At 37.8% G+C, this 18,786-nt stretch overlaps 1 protein-coding gene across 1 annotated transcript; it reads right to left on the bottom strand.

Moving 5' to 3' along the window:
- Positions 1 to 15,137: 15,137 nt before the first annotated feature.
- On the bottom strand, positions 15,138 to 18,511 carry LOC120433957. Its single transcript, XM_039601155.1, has 7 exons — positions 18,481 to 18,511; positions 18,208 to 18,252; positions 17,382 to 17,627; positions 16,914 to 17,066; positions 16,698 to 16,754; positions 15,638 to 15,716; positions 15,138 to 15,168 (listed from the first exon to the last, which is right to left on the bottom strand). Exons 1-7 carry the CDS (start codon positions 18,509 to 18,511, stop codon positions 15,138 to 15,140), a joined length of 642 nt encoding a protein of 213 aa, XP_039457089.1.
- Between the last annotated feature and the right edge of the window lie 275 nt (positions 18,512 to 18,786).

Here is an 18,786-nt window from a genome sequence, read left to right as displayed (position 1 = left end):
ACACGTGAACAGGGGAATAAAACATAGACACTCCTAAGAGGGCAAGGAAGAGCGAGAGGAGAACACAATGAAGAGGGAAAGGGCGAGGGAACCCGAGAGAGCATGAGAGGGAGAGAGAGACCTGACATGCTGGGAAATATGGACACACAAGATAGGCAGGGGGAACATGGGATGTCACACATGGGAAACCAGACAAAAGAACTCACAAACACCCGCGAACACAGACGCACAGGGAGGGACACAGAGGACAAAGAGACAAGGGGAGCCTACAAGAAGCAAACATAGAATAAACCCAGGGTTACGAAAGGAACCTTAAACAATCAACCATAATACAAAATAACACCATAACACAGTAACTCAAAAACACTGGGTCAAAATGACTCAGCACCATGACAGGTTCATGGTTCAGGAAACATTCCTCTGAGATTTTCATCCATATTGACATGATAGCATCACACAGTTTCTGCAGATCTCTTGGTTGGCACTAATGTGGCCACTGTGTAAAGAAATGATCCACTGAACCATTACACTAGCTGCAGGGGAGGGGTGGAGATCCAAGGCAAAAATTAGAATTCAATACATTCTTGATGTGGTAGATGAGTTTGATGCCTACCCCATGCCCCAGGTCGACAAGCTCCCGGACCAGTTAGGCACTGCTCGTTTTTTTACAACTCTGAATTTAAACAAAGGATTATGGTAGATTCCCATGTCTGCGGAGTGCAAGGCAAAAAACGGCCTCCCTATGATTCATACCAATTTGTCACACTTCCATTCAGCTTGGTTGGAGCCCAAGTCGCCTTCCAGCAACTCATGGACAGATTGCTGCGTCCACATGCTGCTTATGCTGCTGCCCACCTGGATGGATAAAACAGCAGCCATTGTATCGTACCTGCATCCCAAGACCAAAAAAGAGGCAAGGGAGTTCTTAGGGCTAGTGGTTACTACTCCTTCTTCATGCCTTGCCCAGCAGAAAGGATGCCCCACATCTGGTCCAGTGGATGGTGCAGTGACAGGTGGGATTAGTGCAGGTGAAGAAGGTACTATGTAGGGAGCCCCCATTCCACACCCCTAACTTTTGACTCCCTTTTCTTCTCAATTCAATTTCTTTTCTTGCTGCAGCATCGGGTAATGTTCATATGTTGATTCATGGTTTTCTTCAGTTTTAGATCTACTGCAGAATATTTTTAAGATTATCTGCTATAAAAAGACAGGCCAGGAAAATCTCCTTCATATTTTTTTTTCCTCAGTTACTTTGACACAAAGGCATCTGCTGTGATGCTTACACCTCTGATGACGTCTCACACATGCCAGCTTTTTTTCTACATAGATATAAAAATATGGACATGTACTGATAAATGATTAGAAGTATAATATCTCTGACTGTCTGAGTCAAAATTGAATTGAATCAAATAGAACAGAATTGGGACCTTGTGAATCAGAGTTGAAACGCTTATTGAAATCAGTGATGATACGCAACATCATTTGTTGTTCTGTTCTCCTCATGTTGCACTACCAAGAGTAACCACTAGATAGCAGCAGGGTCAAGGTTTTTCCCTTCACTACATAATGAGCTGTGATCATTCACAGATTTTGAGTCATCAATAAAACTGCTAGAAAGAAGAAACTGCTTTACTATTACTTAACACTTGTGTGGAGTTCATATTTATGCTAGTCAACCAGTACTGGTGCATCAGTTCTTTACTTGCTGGCCATTTCATAATGTTTATCAAGATTCTCAGTTCTCTATCAAAGAGAATCAGAATCAGCATACTTTATTAATCCCTAAGGATATTATGAAAAAGGAAAAAGACAAACACATACAGAGTGTAGTCTTTTAACAATGGTGGCAAAGTTACTATTACTATCAGCATCAGGCCAAAACCTCATTATGAGTAACCCTTCAGTTAAAGAGAAGTCCTAACTACTAAAAAATTCCCAACTCTGACTCTTGTAAACGAATAAAATAGTCACACAGTTGTAATGAAATTCTTTATACACCTCTCTGCATTTAATTATTAGTTATAATTAATCTACAGCTCTCTTTTACAGTGTTTTATTTCCTGCTCCCAAACAGTTGCGGCATATGGCCAGCAATAATTGAGCCTAGTTGTACCAGAGGTTTCTTTCTGTTAAAAGGGAGTTTTTTATTTCAGACTGTCACCAAAGCACTTGCTCATAAGAGGTCAGGTCCTTTTCAGAAATCTTCCTTTGTGTACACTACTTTTTCCAGAGTTCTGCACATCACGATATTAGGAATTATAGTTTATATTTGAAACTGCTAGGATTTTTTCTATCATATATTTACTCCTTGAATGCACAAATACTGTCTCCCTTTTAAAATTACGCATTTTACAGGCCGTGACCATTTAAAGGCAATACGATTCGTGTGTTGTCATTTGAAACATAGAAACACAAACAGAAGAAAAAACTAATTGTTAATAAATAGGAAGTCAGGGATCATGTCTCCACAAAAACTCCACAAAGTTTTTAATAGAGAAGATTCGAAGATTACACACAGATTATTTACCTGTGTGCCTGTTATCTTTTGCTCCACCACATCCTAAAGGTCGGTACTGGATTAACATCTGGTGAATGTGGAGGCCAATTCAATATAGTAAACTCCTATTCAAGAAACCAGTTTGAAATTATTTGAGCTTTGTGACATGGAAATTACAGTAATGGAAGCAGGCATCAGAAGATGGTACATTGGTCATAAACACCGTCAGGAGCAATACTCATACTAGACTGTGGCATTTTGTTTAAACTACCCTCAGGTTTTACAAAATGCACAAAGAAGCATTCACCTACACAATTTCACCGAGAGGTAACATTTCTCAAGTTTTCTATTGTGCAGTCTTGGTACACTTTATTATGGAATCAGAATCAGAATATTTTATTAATCCCCAAGGAAATTATGTTGAACACTCTTAAATCACTTTTCTTCCCTGTTGTTATTTTCAGTTTTTACTCCAGCAGGTCATCTTAATGTCTGCCTAAAACATTGCTTAGCACATGTCTGTGAAGGTTCTCAGTCATCCAGGTCATCGTAGTCAAAGGAGTTTGCAAAGAAAAGCGTCTGGACTTCTTTAAGTTGCTTGAAGACGTTTCACCTCTCATCCGAGAAGCTTCTTCAGTTCTAAGGTCAAATGGCCGAGAGTCCCAGATTTAAACCCAGTGGGAGTATCCCCCCAAAGAGGGACAAAGGACCCCCTGGTGATCCTCTAATCACATGCGCCAAGGTGTGAAAGCGGGTGTGAGACCTAATCAGCCAGGGTTTCGGGTGAGCTCATTGTGAAATCTGGCCCCACCTTGTCATGTGAATTCCTGAGGTCAGATGGCCCAGGATGTGAGTGGGGGTTAAGGCGTCTGGGGAGGGATCTCAAAACTGGATTATGGATGGCAGACAGTTGGTGTCGTAAACCACCGCCTCTGTTCAAAGATGGTCGCTCACAGTGGACATAGATGGCCTCTTTCACTCCTCTTTCAAACCATCTGTCCTCTCTGTCCAAAATGTGAACATTGGCATCCTCGAAAGAGTGACCTTTATCCTTAAGATGCAGATGGACTGCTGAGTCTTGTCCTGTGGAGGTGGCTCTTCTATGTTGTGCCATACGCTTGTGAAGTGGCTGTTTGGCCTCTCCAATGTAGAGGTCTGGGCATTCCTCGCTGCACTGTACAGCATACACCACGTTGTTCAGTCTGTGTTTCGGAGTTTTGTCTTTTGGGTGAACCAGTTTCTGTCTGAGTGTGTTGCTGGGTCTGAAGTACACTGGGATGTCGTGCTTGGAGAAAACTCTCCTGAGTTTCTCTGATACACCGGCTACATAGGGGATGACAACGTTGTTGCGTCTGTCTTTCTTATCCTCCCTCGCTGGTGTCTGATCTGGTGTCTTGCTTAGCACACTTTTATTAGCTCTAAACCAGAAGTGAAGATTTGAACTGTGGAAAAGTCACTATCAAAAGTGAAATAAAGAAAAAAAATAGAACCTTTCATGGCTTCATCATTCACAGCAACCCATCTACTGGAGGAAACTGAGGCTATAGTTCACACAGGCACATAAGAATACGACAAACTCTTTCCTCTGATGATTTTTGAGTTCCAGTATAACACTTTTTCATGGTAGATGTGTAGAAATGAAACAAAAACCCAAACCTCACAGAAACCTAAAATAGAAACTGGAATGCTAGAAAACACTATCTGACATTTATTGGATACTAACATTACATTACCTAATGTAGAAATATGTTACACCAACGCTTAAATGTTTAAAACTCTAACAGCAGTAAATGTAATGTCAAATCCAGATATCAATGGAGAAAAATAGAGGCTTCAGTGCTAGGTAGCTGAGTAGCTCGATTTGGCTACATTCACCAAGATGCAGTGATTTAATTTGCTGCAGTGACTCACACAGTGCACATTTTAACTGAACTGATGTTTACCTCAGTGGTACCCACTTTGACTTATCTTACAAAGGACAAAAAGCTACTTAGAGAGTGGCCATAGTTGCAACTATTTTATTATTATTATTATTATTATTATTGTTGTTGTTGTTGTTTTTGTTTTTGTTGTTATTGTTATTAATAATAATAATAATAATAATAATAATAATTTTTTAAATTATAACTACAATTTCTCTTAAGGCATAGTAACATGATATACTATGACCTTTTTTGCTCACAGCATGCTAGAAACTATCTAAATGTGAATATTTAACCCAGTCCAAAACCCACATTTGCACAGCAAACAAAATGTTCATTGCTCTTTTCAAGGAAAGGGAAAAGTATAAAATTATTACTTAATGATGATGTTGACCTGCTCATAATAGGCAAAAATGTAGTATTCTTCTGGCTGTACTGTTTTTATGCTTCAAATGTTACTTGCTACTTAAATGGCAGTTCCTAATGATGGGCACTCACGAGGTGAGTCTCTTCTGCTTAATGGTGGACCATAGCCATTACTATATTCTCAAGTTGGAGATCATTTGGATGAGGCCAACAAAAGGACACAAGGCGTGTTCTGAGAAATTGAGCTCTTTAATTTGCTTGTTTTCTGTTGTGTTCTTTTTATCAGCAAACAAGAAAACGATTATTTAATAATATTGTGATAGCGGGTACCTCACTATGAAAAATCCATAATTTTTAAATACTGGTGAATCTTGTGCAATATAATTCATCCATAATGCTTTGAGTTATTTAAAGAAAAATAACCATTGTTCTGGAATTGTATTTATTCATTATAACTTTCTAAACTTTTGATGTTGCACCAGGAAGGACATCTAAAAATCTGGCAAATAAAACATGTTAGTGGAGTTATCCGCTGTAATTACTCCTTGTGACAACGGGCTTTACTAAATTTTCCTAAATCATGTATTCCTCAGATAAATGAATAAATGACCCTAACCCTAACAGCAGTAATAGTAAAGAGTTTTTTCTTTCTTTTTTATTTTTTAATTTCACATTTTGTGAGGGATACTGTAAGGGCTGCCTTCTGTGACAGGGAGTGCTGCAGCACAATGATTCCTTTGGATTAAACCTTTTTAAACATCATACGCATTAGCATCACATTTCAAAACATCTAAATTTTTTAAATGTTAAAATTTATACTTTCAATGATTTTTGGATTAATGTATAAAGAGACAGTGGATTTTCCTTTTTTAGAGATTTTGTAAATAGTTTCATCATTCTGTGTAAATAAGACCACTGAACTTGCATCCTGAGCCCTGTGTTTGAAAGCTGCAGTAGCTTTTATTTTAACAGCATTAATACATGTGTAAAAACCGAAAGAAGATCCAACAAGTTGGTTAATCTTCTACGTATCAGGCAGGTGTCTTTGCTTGTGTTCAAACTTTATATCTACTTATAACCACGCAGGAATGGCAACTACCTGTATCTTACTGAACAAAGAAAAGCTATAACATTTATAGACATGTACACCAAAGTAAGATGACAATGTACAGCTTGGTTAACAACAAAAACAATATGCAATAAAACTGGGTTACATCTTTGTTTTCGCTCTTACTCAGATGTGATTATGTCTTCAGTCAGCTCTCTCTGTGCAAACTGTAAGACACACAAAATACTTGATAATAGTAGGTTAACAAGGCAGAAACAAAAACATAGTAACGTGTTAATTTCCAAGTTATTACTACTCAATTACCAGCATAATAACCACTTAATATCCAAGTAATGTCATGGTAGCAACAGTGGTACCAGTTGGGTAATAGTACACTGAGAGACAGTGATGCAGCTTCATAGAATAGAATAGAATAATGAAGAGGGACAGTGGGAGGGACTGGAATAACAACCACAGCAATATTAGTCATGATGATCCCTGTCTGTTATTCAGTGTATTCATTAGACTTTATTTAAACATTTAGGAAAATCTGACTTTCAGGGTTAGATAGAAAATTAATTTCATTTCTACATTCACCCATTTTCTAAGGCGTTGCTAAGGGAACACTGAGCTAACAAAAAAACAAATTCTGCTGTTTGCCTGGTATTTCTACTTTGACCACAAGAATATCAGCTGCTTTTAACAGCTTCTTGGTTTTAAAGATGCCTTTGTACGAAACTAAGATATTACATTTCTGACCTATTACCGAACCCATGTCTGAAGTTGTACTTCTCGCCACATGTAACTATTTTGAGCTGTATGAGATACAGTACATGTCTAAAAGAGGAGCTTTAAAATTGTATTCTATGTAGCTTTTATTTGAGGTGGAAGTTTTGGAAGCTCAAATTATCACTCACATCTATACATTTATAAATATTAAACACACGTCTAACAAAGATACAGACAACACCACATGAAAAAAAAACAAAACCAATAATTTCCTTCACATAAGTAATTCTGTGATATTCTTGCTCAGTAAAATACCTCCTGTCTATCTTACAACTTATGTTGCTCTTATGTTGCTTATATTGCCTGCATCCACCATGCTGGCCTCTATGAAGATTAAAGAAATAAGTGAATTGTTTTTTCTTGTTTTGTTTTTTTTAAAGACATTAAACATATATAGATGATTTCTTAGATCAAGTTATTTAGTTTATGATATTCATTTTTATTTAAAAACTTTGGATAAGAAAATCAGACGATGTATCTGGCTGACGATTACATTTCCATATGATAACAATAAAAATAGTTGTCATTACCTCTCTTCCAGCAAGCTTTGACAATGTGAAACAGTCCCGCTGCCACCAACAGAGCACTAACTAAAATGGTTGAAATGATCCGTGTGGTAGCAGAAGAGAAATGGCCCCCCTCTTTATCTGGATCAGTTGTGTCATTTATATTTTGAGAGTCTAAATAATGGTTAAAAACAAAAGAATGGTTAAACCATCAAATATTGATTTTAGCTTCTTCATAATGACATTAAGCATCTTGAAAATCAACTTAAAAGCTTCTAAACCACCATGGAAAGTTTGGTGTACAAACTTAAATGTCCAATTTATCTTTCCACACTGGACATTTCTTTGTGTTAAAAAAATGCTAATACAAACAGATTCAACAGCTTTGCATGAAGAGCATCAGCTGTCTCAGTGTCTCACCTGTGACTTTCAGCCAGCTCTCTGGTGATTCTCCAGCTCCTGAGGTGCTACACTTGTAAAGTCCTTCATCTGACTTGGAAACTCTCTGGATGGTCATGTTTCCTGTGGGGCCTCTATGGGTGAGACATCCATTTTTGTAGAAATCTGCTGTCAAGTTGGAAGATGGAATTTTGTTTCTGCAGCTCAGAGTCACAGTTTTTTCCATTAACACAGGAACAGCAGGACTCTCCAGGATCACAGCACCAGCTAAATGACATGCATTTGATAATTAAAAACATGAGATTGAATTCAGATAAGTAATATTATGAAATATTGTTATTTCCTCAAAAGTACCAGTGACAGAGAGGCTGATAATGTTGCTTCTTGTTCCTCCTTCAGTCTCATACCAGTACTCTCCACTGTTGTATGTATAAACAATTTTAACAGAGCAGGATGATCCTGTTGGTGTCCTCTTGTTAGTTTTACTACATGATTCTACTTTCCCTCTGAATTTATGCACAACTTCACAATAATCGACTCCTTCACAATAAAATGTTACTGATTCATATTCGAAGAACTGCAACCTGTTTGGAACAATATGAAGAGAAACTGCATCTGAAACAAAGAAAAAATAAAGACTCAGTTTAGAGTTTTACCACTAAAACTGGCATACTGTACATCAACAGTAAACAAATAAAACGGTAAAAAAAACAGTTAAAAAAAATCACAAAAACATTTCTTTCTCCCACAGGTTTTTTTTTACTTTTCTCCAGTTGGTTAGCTCATCCATAATGTGATATTATAACTTTGATAACTTTGATATGAAGGAGCAAAGAGCTGGTACTCACCAAATTCCTGATCCTGCACACACAAATGAATCATGATGGTCATCACTGAAGAGAGATAAAAGAGCTTCAGAATTACCAAAACATGTGCTGTATAATTACTAAATATACTAAAAGTATAAAAGTAAAGTACTATGACATCTCATATGCAGACCACAAAAATACATTAGCATACTTTTTTTTACCTAACATATAACACAAATAAAACTGTCATTTTTTAATTAAAAATTACACTCCAAATTTTATAGTAATGTAGACATAGATAGAAAGTAGAAAGTAAATAGAAAGTACTCACACAGTCTGATGCAGAGAGCTCTGATCTCCATGTCGTTCTGATGTAGATGGAAGACTGAACAATAGTGAGCAGGGGTATCGCTTTGCTACTAAAAGTATTTTAATACTTAATTAAAATGTTTTAGGACTTAATGCTATAATCTAGTTTTACAATAGAAGTGTTTCTAAAGAAGCTGAGTGTCTTTTGCATCAAGTCAAGCCTCACTGTTTCAGTTCACTGTCAGTGGGCGGAACAACAAACCAGTTCAGACTAATGCTGTGTTTGATGCAGCTTGTTGACAGATTCATGTTTCCTGTGCTCAGTTTGGTGAACGGTGCTGAGATATGTCACAGAAGTAGAAATCTCTTCTAGGGGTTCTCATCCCACTCAGGGAATCACCAAAGTCATTAGAGTTATTTTCAATCACAGGACAGTAAATGTTATCATAGATAAAGTAATACCATTATGTCATTCAAACATAGTTAATTTTTATATTTATCTACCCAGCATTTTAATTCCGATATACTCAAAATGATGTCAGGGAGAGAATCTGTTCATGTTTGATAATTGCCATATAAGTGTTGCTCTGGTCGCAATAAGCAATAAAAATGTCACTTTTGAACATTTATTTCATCTTTGTCACTGAAGTGCACTCCATGGTGATGCTATATGATAAGAGAAACAGATGCCTCTGGCCCACATAAAAATGCTTAAAGAGATACAGTGGCTGCTTTTGTGTTGGAAATGCTAATAAAAAATTATAATATAAAAATATTAATAGTCGGGCAGCACGGTGGCACGGTGGTTAGCACTGTTGCCGCACAGCAAGAAGGTCCTGAGTTCAATTCCACCATCAGGCCGGGGTCTTTCTGTGTGGAGTTTGCATGTTCTCCCCGTGTTTGCGTGGGTTCTCTCCAGGTACTCTGGCTTCCTCCCACCGTCCAAAGACATGCAGTTTGAGGGAATAGGTTAATTGGATAATCCAAATTGTCACTAGGTGTGAATGTGAGCGTGAATGGTTGTCTGTCCCTGTGTGTTGGCCCTGCGACAGACTGGCGACCTGTCCAGGGTGTACCCCGCCTCTCGCCCTATGACAGCTGGGATAGGCTCCAGTGCCCCCCGTGACCCTGGAAAGGATAAGCGGAAGCGAATGGATGGATGGATGGATGGATGGAAATATTAATAGTCTTTTGTCTTTTTGCAAAACAGAAAAGAAGAAAGAAATTTAGTAAGTTAATAAGATGAAATGTGGGGAACAAAATTGTATTCAGGTCTCAATAAGACTGTGGCTTACATATAAAAACTGAGTATCCAGGTGAAGCATGAGGGGATATTAACTCTTTAGCTTTCATTGTTGGTATCATTAGCCTAATGTTGTCCACTCATCTCACAATGACTTTTGTAGCCTAGCAAGCATGAGTTAGCTGTGGCTCTGAGTTGCCCAAAGTGAAGACATCCCACCAAAAGTAACAGCAAAGCCAGGATCATGATTGTGAAGACAGTTCATAAGACGAGGTCAATATGACAGCTGTATTTTCTCTGAGTCTCTGTGTAAGGAGATGCAGAGATACCTGTAATAGAAATTATTTGTGAGATATGGTGGACTTTTAGTGTGTTGGATACAATACATTGTCTCAATAACACAATATTCAATACTGTCAGGGTTCTGGGTCATTCCTCAAGCCTTGTGTCAAGCTTGTGCATCCTAGTCACATCTCTTTATGTTTCCTGATTTACAGTGTATACTGACAGACAGCACAGCCTTTTATACCGGCAAGGCGTGATTGCAGATGCCGTGCAGTTGCGACCATCTCCCCTACCACGCCCCGGATCATACCCCGATCGCCCGACAGAGGCCGGGGAGCCAACCTGGCCGAACCCAGGGGGAGGAGGCCAGAATGCCCGGAGAGAACCCACACAAACACAGGGAGAACATGCAGTATCCACACAGAAAGGCCCCTGGCCAGGTGGTGGAATCAAACTTGGGATTAGGACGTCACCTTCTTGCTGTGAAGCAACAGTGCTAATCAACTCACCACCGTGCTACACACACACATATACAAAAAAAAAGTTACCGGCACATATTCAGAGAACTTTTCAGGGACTATGACCCAGCATTTTCAGTTTGTTTTGATCTATTTTGTGGTATTTTGAAGATCATGTTAAGTTCTAAGATTATTATTAGTTTCCACTTCCCTTGATCACCTCCTGTGTCTATTTAGTCTGTGTGTTTCATTCTGTCTTTGTCAGGGCATCAGTTTTCTTCCCTTCATGTCATGTCAAGTTTCAGATAATTCATGAGTCTGTTCAGGTCATGTTCATGTTTCATGTTCATGTTTATTCTCATAGTTTCCCGCATGCACCTGTTCTGAATCATGTTCATATTTTTTTCATGTTATCATAGTTTCGTTTTTTCCAGTTTAGGTTCTAGGTTAGTATTCGCACCGCTCGCCTTTGCTTTGTTTGTGTACTCTTGTTATCAGCCACAATAAATGGCTGACCTTTTGTTCAAGTCATGTTTCACTCTCCGTTTTTTGGTCTGCATTTGGGTCCAGTATTCACTCTACACACAATCAGCTCCCACTGATTGTGACAAAAGTGCAATCTGCTTGAAACTATGTAAAGATAAATTTAATCAAAGACAAAAGAGAAAGACTGACTTTAGTTTTGTTTTTGAAAAACTGAAAAGTGGTACTAATGAAATAACAGGGTAAAATAAGAAATCACAAATGGATGTAACTCGAATTGATAAATGTTCATGTCAGTTTAACTAACCGGTACTTACCAACTCTTTGATCGTTTGCAAACAGCAGGATCATCAAACTCACTGAAAAGACAGAAAATGTCCGACTTTGTAAATCTACCGACAAACTTATTTTTTATTTGGCATTTATTAATTTGTTAAGGTTCCTCAGCGTGAAACTTTTAAAACAACACAGTAGTTTAACAGCATTACAAACTTAAACAGAATCACAAAGTAACTTTTCTTTAATGCAATCATTAACATTAACACAACCTTATTAGCATGAGATCCCAAGTAATGATTTAGCTGGTGTGCAAACCACCATCTAAATACTGATATGCAATAGATAGATAGATCTAGTTTAGTTTACTTTGTTACACGGGTTCTATTTAAGTGGGTCAGTAAATCTGGTAGGAACCAGGCTTGGGTCCGACTTGTGAAACCAAAAACTTATTTAAACTTATTGAATAATTTCTTGTCAAATGTTTTTTTTAAACATGGTGTCTAGTCTGATACTAGATCATATTTCAGTTAGAGGCATGCTTGTTATGCTGACCTCAAACGTGATGTGTCTGGGGAAAAAAGTAAACCAACAGTTTTAGATTAGTGGTTGACCACAGTGAGTATCAGCATGTACAAGCTGTAACGACTCATTTCTTATAAACAGAATCAATACATTTCAAAAGACAGCAGATGGACTAAGTCAGGTGTTTTTATTGGCATTCAAACCTCATATGTACTTATAACTATGTGGGTCTTACAGCCAGCTGTGTCTAACTGACAAGAGACAAGATATCCCAAATTATACACATGCAAACCAAACCCAACTCCCAAATGTTCAATTACAAAAACAATATGTAAGTAATCTGGATTACTTTATTCTTCTCAATCTCACTGAGATGTAATTATATCTTCAGTCAGTTCACTCTGCAACCTGTAAGATAGTACGGTGTCTGCCTGCACCTCCAGAGAGTCCCAGTGCTATGGAAAACATCATGCCTGGTCCCAGTGCCTAAGAAGTATCATCCAGCGGCATTAAATGACTACAGGCCTGTAGCACTAACTTCTCATAATATGAAGGTTATGGAGAGACTTATCCTGGAACGCTTCAGACCCCTGGTGAGCAAGTCACATGACCCTCTGCAGTTTGCATACCAGGCCCACTTGGGGATGGACAACACAATGATACATCTGCTGCAGAGAGTGTATTCCTCCCTCCACAGTCCCCAAACCACAGATCGGATGATGTTCTTTGACTTCTCCAGCGCCTTTAACATGATCTAGCCCAGGCTGCTGAGATTGTTGTTGGATGACATGCAGGTGGAGGCTCCACCAGTCCAGTGGATCAGTGACTACCTGACAGGCAGACCACAGTTTGTGAGACTGCAGAGGTTTGTGTCAGAGAGTCTGAACAGCAACACAGGAGCGACCCAGGGAACTGTTCTGTCCCCTTCAATATCTTCAACATCTATACTGCCAAATTCAAGTATATCACAGAAACCTGTCTCCTCCAGAAATTCTCTGATTATTGGAAAAGTGTGGGGATGGGAAGGGACGAGGAGTACAGAGTACAGAGTACTGATTGATCGCTTCATGAGGTGGTGTGAGGTGAATCACCTGCAGCTGAATGTGGCCAAAACAAAGAAGCTGGTGGTGGACTTTGGCAGAAACAGATCCCGACCCTCCCCTGTCTGCATTGGTGGGACTAATGTCAAAATAGTCACAGCCTACAAGTATCTGGGAGTTCATCTGGATCACAAGCTACATTTGCTGTGGCGTGCTGGGGTGCAGGCATCAAAGCAAAGGACCCAAACAGACTGAACTAAGTCATTGTGAAGGCTGAGTCTGTTGTTGGCATGAAGTTCGCACCCTGGAGGAGGTGATCAGTGACACAATGCTCCCACCCCCTCCATAACACACTGGACAATCCGAAGAGCAGTTTCAGCAACAGGTTCCTTCAACCTCGCTATCTGTGGAACATTACAGGAGGTCATCCCTTCCTGATGCTATCTGACTCTTTCCGCACACATGTGGAAAAGAATTAATTACACCTCAGTGCACCCTGTCACTTCTATATATTTGTCTATCTTAATATTTACTTATCATCACTCTGTTTCTACACTCATTTTTGTGACTGCTTTTTGTTTGTTGTATATTTGCTGCTATGACAACTCAATTTCCCTCTGGGATTAATAAAGTTTCTCTGATTCTGAATTTTATTGCAGTGAGAGCAAACTTTTGAACATTTGGTTTGTCTTTTTCACTAAGTAGCAGATTCCCTGTATATTACTGTGTGTATACTGCATGGTGCTACTATGTGATCAAGATGGTTTCGAAAGGTTTGTCATACCTGCTCAATATTTTGAATAGTATGTCCGTTTCTGTCTTCAGCTCAGTGCTTTAAAAATGTAGCACCATCTTCAGATTTTGGGGGTTAGAGCAATAGTCAGCAGGAGTGGCCCTCCTTAGTTTCTGCTGTTTCCTGTCCTGCACAGGAACATTTCAAGCATGTTTCTTATAAGGTGAAATAGGAGATAAATGCAATCCTATATTTCATATCATTATATCAGCATTTTCCCTGGACTCAATGCAGTAATACTTTGCATTTGTCACTGATTGCAAACTAAAGGTATATCTTCGAAAAGGGCCTGCATTTAGAGCTAGTAAATCTCTGTCTGTGCTGTTTCATGGTGAAATTTCAAAGATCGTCACTAAATAGGTCGGTAAGTTGTACCTCTAGAGCTGGGGTCCCCAATCCCAGTCCACGAGGGCCGGTGTCCCTGCAGGTTTTAGATGTCTCCTTGATCCATCGCAGCTGATTTAAATGGATAAATTACCTTCTCAACATGTCTTGAAGTTCTCCAGAGGCCTGGTAATGAACTAATCATGTGATTCAGGTGTATTGACCCAGGGTGAGATCTAAAACCTGCAGGGACACCGGCCCTCGTGGACTGGGATTGGGGACCCCTGCTCTAGAGCCTTACAATCCAATTTCATTCATTTATTTATTAAGAGGCTTAACATTGTAAGGTAACACCCTACAAATATAAAGAACTTTCCTCCTTCTCATCTTCAACTGGACTGCGGGCCATCAGCGATGTTTTCTTTTTGTATCTGTTGCAGTTATACATCTCCCCATGTTTATGTGCTTGCTCAAATCATGTCTGACCTCCCTCAATCAGCTCACAACTTCTGCTTTCACACAGTCTGACCAAAAAAAGTAGAAATTCAGATCATTTGTTTGGCTTTATTGAAGAGAAGTTGCAGCATGAAGTCACCACTTATTTTGTCTCAGCTCTAGACCACAGTTAAAGTCAGTTAAAGTCATGCTCATTATCAAACTTGGCCTTTATATTTCATTGCTGACCACAAACTCAGGTTGTCTGTTTTCAAATAAAGTAATGTGACTTTTTGACTTTAGCAGTTGACCACAGTGGGTGTCTTTGAAAGCTGCAGCAGCGCTTGTATTGTAACAGCATTCATACATGTGTAAAAACAGAAAGATCAAGCAAGTTGGTTAAAGTTCAACTTCTACATATCAGGCAGGCGCTTTTGCTTGTGTTCAGTCTTTATATATACTTATAACCACATGGGAATGGCATCTAGCTGCATCTGACTGAGTAAAAAAAGCTATAACGGTTTACAGACATGTACACCAAACTAAGATGACAACGTACAATTTGGTTAACAACAAAAACAATATGTGATAAAATCTCGTTTGTTTACGCTCTTACGAAATCTTATGTGATTAAATCTTCAGACAGTTCTCTCTCTTCAACCTGACAGACAAAAGAAGTGTAGAGGGGAAAAAAAACAGAATTGAAAACAAAATTACTATAATGGTGCATATATCGCAGCAATATCCACTTCATGGAGTAGTTCCCAAATAAGCACGGTAGATGTTTCTATATCCTCCTGAGAATCGAATTTTTGGAGCTAAAAGAGACCACCCAAACACATGAGATATCAACGAAAAGCCCTGAAAGTCCTATTTAGTAGATCAAGACCTAGACCAAAAAACCCGAAAAAATGTTCATTACAGAGGACATAAATGCAAAGGCTGGTTCTCAGGAGTATATAAAGAAATCAGCATTTTTACATACACAAATCTGGGAGTGAGTGAGTCAAATGCATGAAAAAGTATACATGTTACATGTAAGAAATTGTCTATTTTACCAATTCCAAACTATGCATCACACATTGTGTGAATGCAGCACATAAGGCATCGCTGTCCCCAGTCTTACCTACTGTATTACAGAATAGAAGGGATCCACTGCAGTGGGTTGGCAGGGACCTGCTGAGGACATCGCTCTGCTGGGTCCTGCTTCTGCTTTGACAAAAGATTAAATTAAATGGGTAGCACTTTCTATTAGAAGTAAAGGTTTAATAGTATGGTAACAAGGCAGAAACAATAACATAATTTAGGAATATCTAAGTTAATACCATGCAATTACCAAAGTAATAGTCACTTAACAGCATGGTAACAATAGTCATTACAGATTAATAATATTACACTTAAATTTATGTATAATATGTATAATATGGATAATAAGGTCCCCAAAACTGGAGGTAATAATGTGGAACTACAGCTTGTTAATAAAATGCTTATTGTAGAGTAACAAGAAAGAAACAAGAAATTTCTAAGTTATTACGACTCAAATACCCGTGGTATTTTATTTGTAATAAGCAGGGAATCTAATCTTATATATTTATTGTATTGTAGCTTATTTTGTTCTAATCTAAAATATATATTAAAACTTTACAGTTTTGAACTATTTGTATTACATTTAGTGTACAGTATATACTCTACCCCCTAAGAATCTCAGATATCATTTGAAGGAAATTTATTTATTTTCAAATTTTTGATGACTCAATGACACAACAAGGAAATCATATGTTTCTTTGTTTTATGGGTTGTCAAATTGTAAAATTCTTGGTTGTGTTCTACATTTTTTTTCTCCTGAAGAATACTTTGTGAGACAATTAATGCTAATCACTCAATACCATTGTTTGAAAGAGAAAGTAATTGGGTTCAATTTAAAGTTGATTTTGAAACTGAATGCATGTCTGAAGTTGTATCTAATGCCACGTGCACCTATATTGAGATACAGTACGTGTCTAAAAGATGAGCTTTAAAATTGTATTCTATGCGGTTTTCATTTGAGGCATTTTGAAGCTCAAATTATCACTTGCATCCATACATTTATAAATATTACATAGGCTACACATCTAACAAAGATGCAGAAAACAAAACCAATCCATTTCTTCAGAAAAGTAATTTTGTGCTTCTGTTGCTCAGTAAAAATACCTCTTGTCTTTCTTACAGCAGAATATGTTGCTCTGCCTTCTTCCACTGAGCCAGCCTCTACGGAGATTAAAGAAATAAATATTTATTAATTTTTTTGAATAGAAAATCAGACAATGTATCTGTCTGACAGACTAATTTTCAATATAAATATAATAACAACAAAAACAACAACAACAACATAACACCAACAATAACAATAATAATATTTTTTATTACCTTTCTTACAGTAACCTTTGCCAAAGTGATACAGTCCCACTGCCACCAACAGAGCACTGACTAAAATGGTGGCAATGATCCAAGGTGTGGCAGCAGAGGAGGAATGGCACGCTTCTTTGTCTGGATTAATCGTGTAATTTACATTTTGAGAATCTAAATGATGATTAGAAAAGACAGGAAGAGTTAAATGAGACAAGAATGGTAAACTATCAAACGTTAATTTTAGCTTCTTCATAATGACATGAAATATCTTTCCAACCAACTTAAAGCTTCTAAAACACTATGGATGTTTGGCACACCTGTTTTAGTTATTTAAATTTGAAATTTAGGTTTGCACACTGGAAACTTCTCAGTATTTCAAAGATGCTAATACAAACAGATTTACCAGTTTTGCATAAAGAGCATCAGCTGTCATTCAGATCACAATTATGCATAAAAACCTTATTTTAAAACGTCTCAGTGTCTCACCTGTGACTTTCAGCCAGCTCTCTGGTGATTCTCCAGCTCCTGAGATGCTACACTTGTAAAGTCCTTCATCTGACTTGGAAACTCTCTGGATGGTCATGCTTCCTGTGGAGCTTCTGTGGGTGAAAAATCCGTCTTTGTAGAAATCAGCTTTGAAGTTGGAAGATGGAATTTTGCTTCTGCAGCTCAGAGTCACAGTTTCTTCCATTAACACAGGAACAGCAGGACTCTCCAGGATCACAGGACCAGCTAAATGATATGCATTTGATAATTAAATACATGAGATTAAATTTAATCAAAATGTATACATTTCGATTAAATTATAATACATCATAAAATATTGTTCTTTCTTGAAAAGTACCAGTGACAGAGAGGTTAATAATGTTGCTCCTTCTCCCTCCTTCAGTCTCATACCAGTACTCTCCACTGTTGTCTGCATAAACAATTTGAATGGAGCAGGATGATCCTGTTGGTGTCCTCTTGTTAGTTTTATTACATGATTCTACTTTCCCTTTAATTCTATGCATAACTTCACAATAATCGACTCCTTCACAATAAAATGTTACTGATTCATATTCAAAGAACTGCAATCTGTTTGGAACAACACGAAGAGAAACTGCATCTGAAACACAGAAAAAAGAAAGACTCAGTTTAAAGTTTACTACTAAATCTGGCATCCCGCACATCAACAGTGAATGAATAAAACAGTAAATAAAACGATAACAAATATCACAGAAACATTTTTTTCTCTCACAAGTTAATTTTTTCTGCTAAATTCCTTATCCAAAATGTGAACTTTGATAGGGAAAATTAAACAGCTGGTACTCACCAACTTTCTCATCCTGTACACCCAGATGAATCATGATGGTCATCACTGAAGAGAGATAAAAAAAAAAGCTACACACTTAATAAAACACGTACTGTATAATTACTAAATATACAAGAAGTGTAAAACTAAAGTATTATTCCATCTCATCCATATTCCACAAAAATACAATTACCTATTTTTCTTACCTAATATATAAAACAAATAAAATTGTGATATTTATAATCAGGATGAATAACCTAAATTTTATAATGTAGAAATAGAGAAAGTACTCACACAGTCTGATGTAGAGAGCGCTGATCTCCATGTCGTCTTGATGTAGATGGAAGACTTAAGTGTAACAGCAGGGATGGGTCTTTGCTACTAAAAGTATTTTAATATCAATGAACATTTTTTAGGACTTAATGTAATTATCTAGTTTTAAAAAAGCTGTTTCTAAAGAAGCTGGGTGTCTTTTGCATCACGTCAAGCCTCACTGTTTCAGTTCACTGTCAGTGGGTGGAGCAACAAACCAGTTCAGACAAATGCTGTGTTTGATGCAGCTTGTTGACTGGTTCATGTTTCCTGTGCTCAGTTTGGTGT

This window comes from Oreochromis aureus, linkage group 3, assembly GCF_013358895.1.
Source record: "Oreochromis aureus strain Israel breed Guangdong linkage group 3, ZZ_aureus, whole genome shotgun sequence".
NCBI classification, from domain to species: domain Eukaryota; kingdom Metazoa; phylum Chordata; class Actinopteri; order Cichliformes; family Cichlidae; genus Oreochromis; species Oreochromis aureus.
The sequence above is the reverse complement of the archived record's forward strand: the minus strand, read 5'-3'. Positions and strand labels throughout refer to the sequence as shown.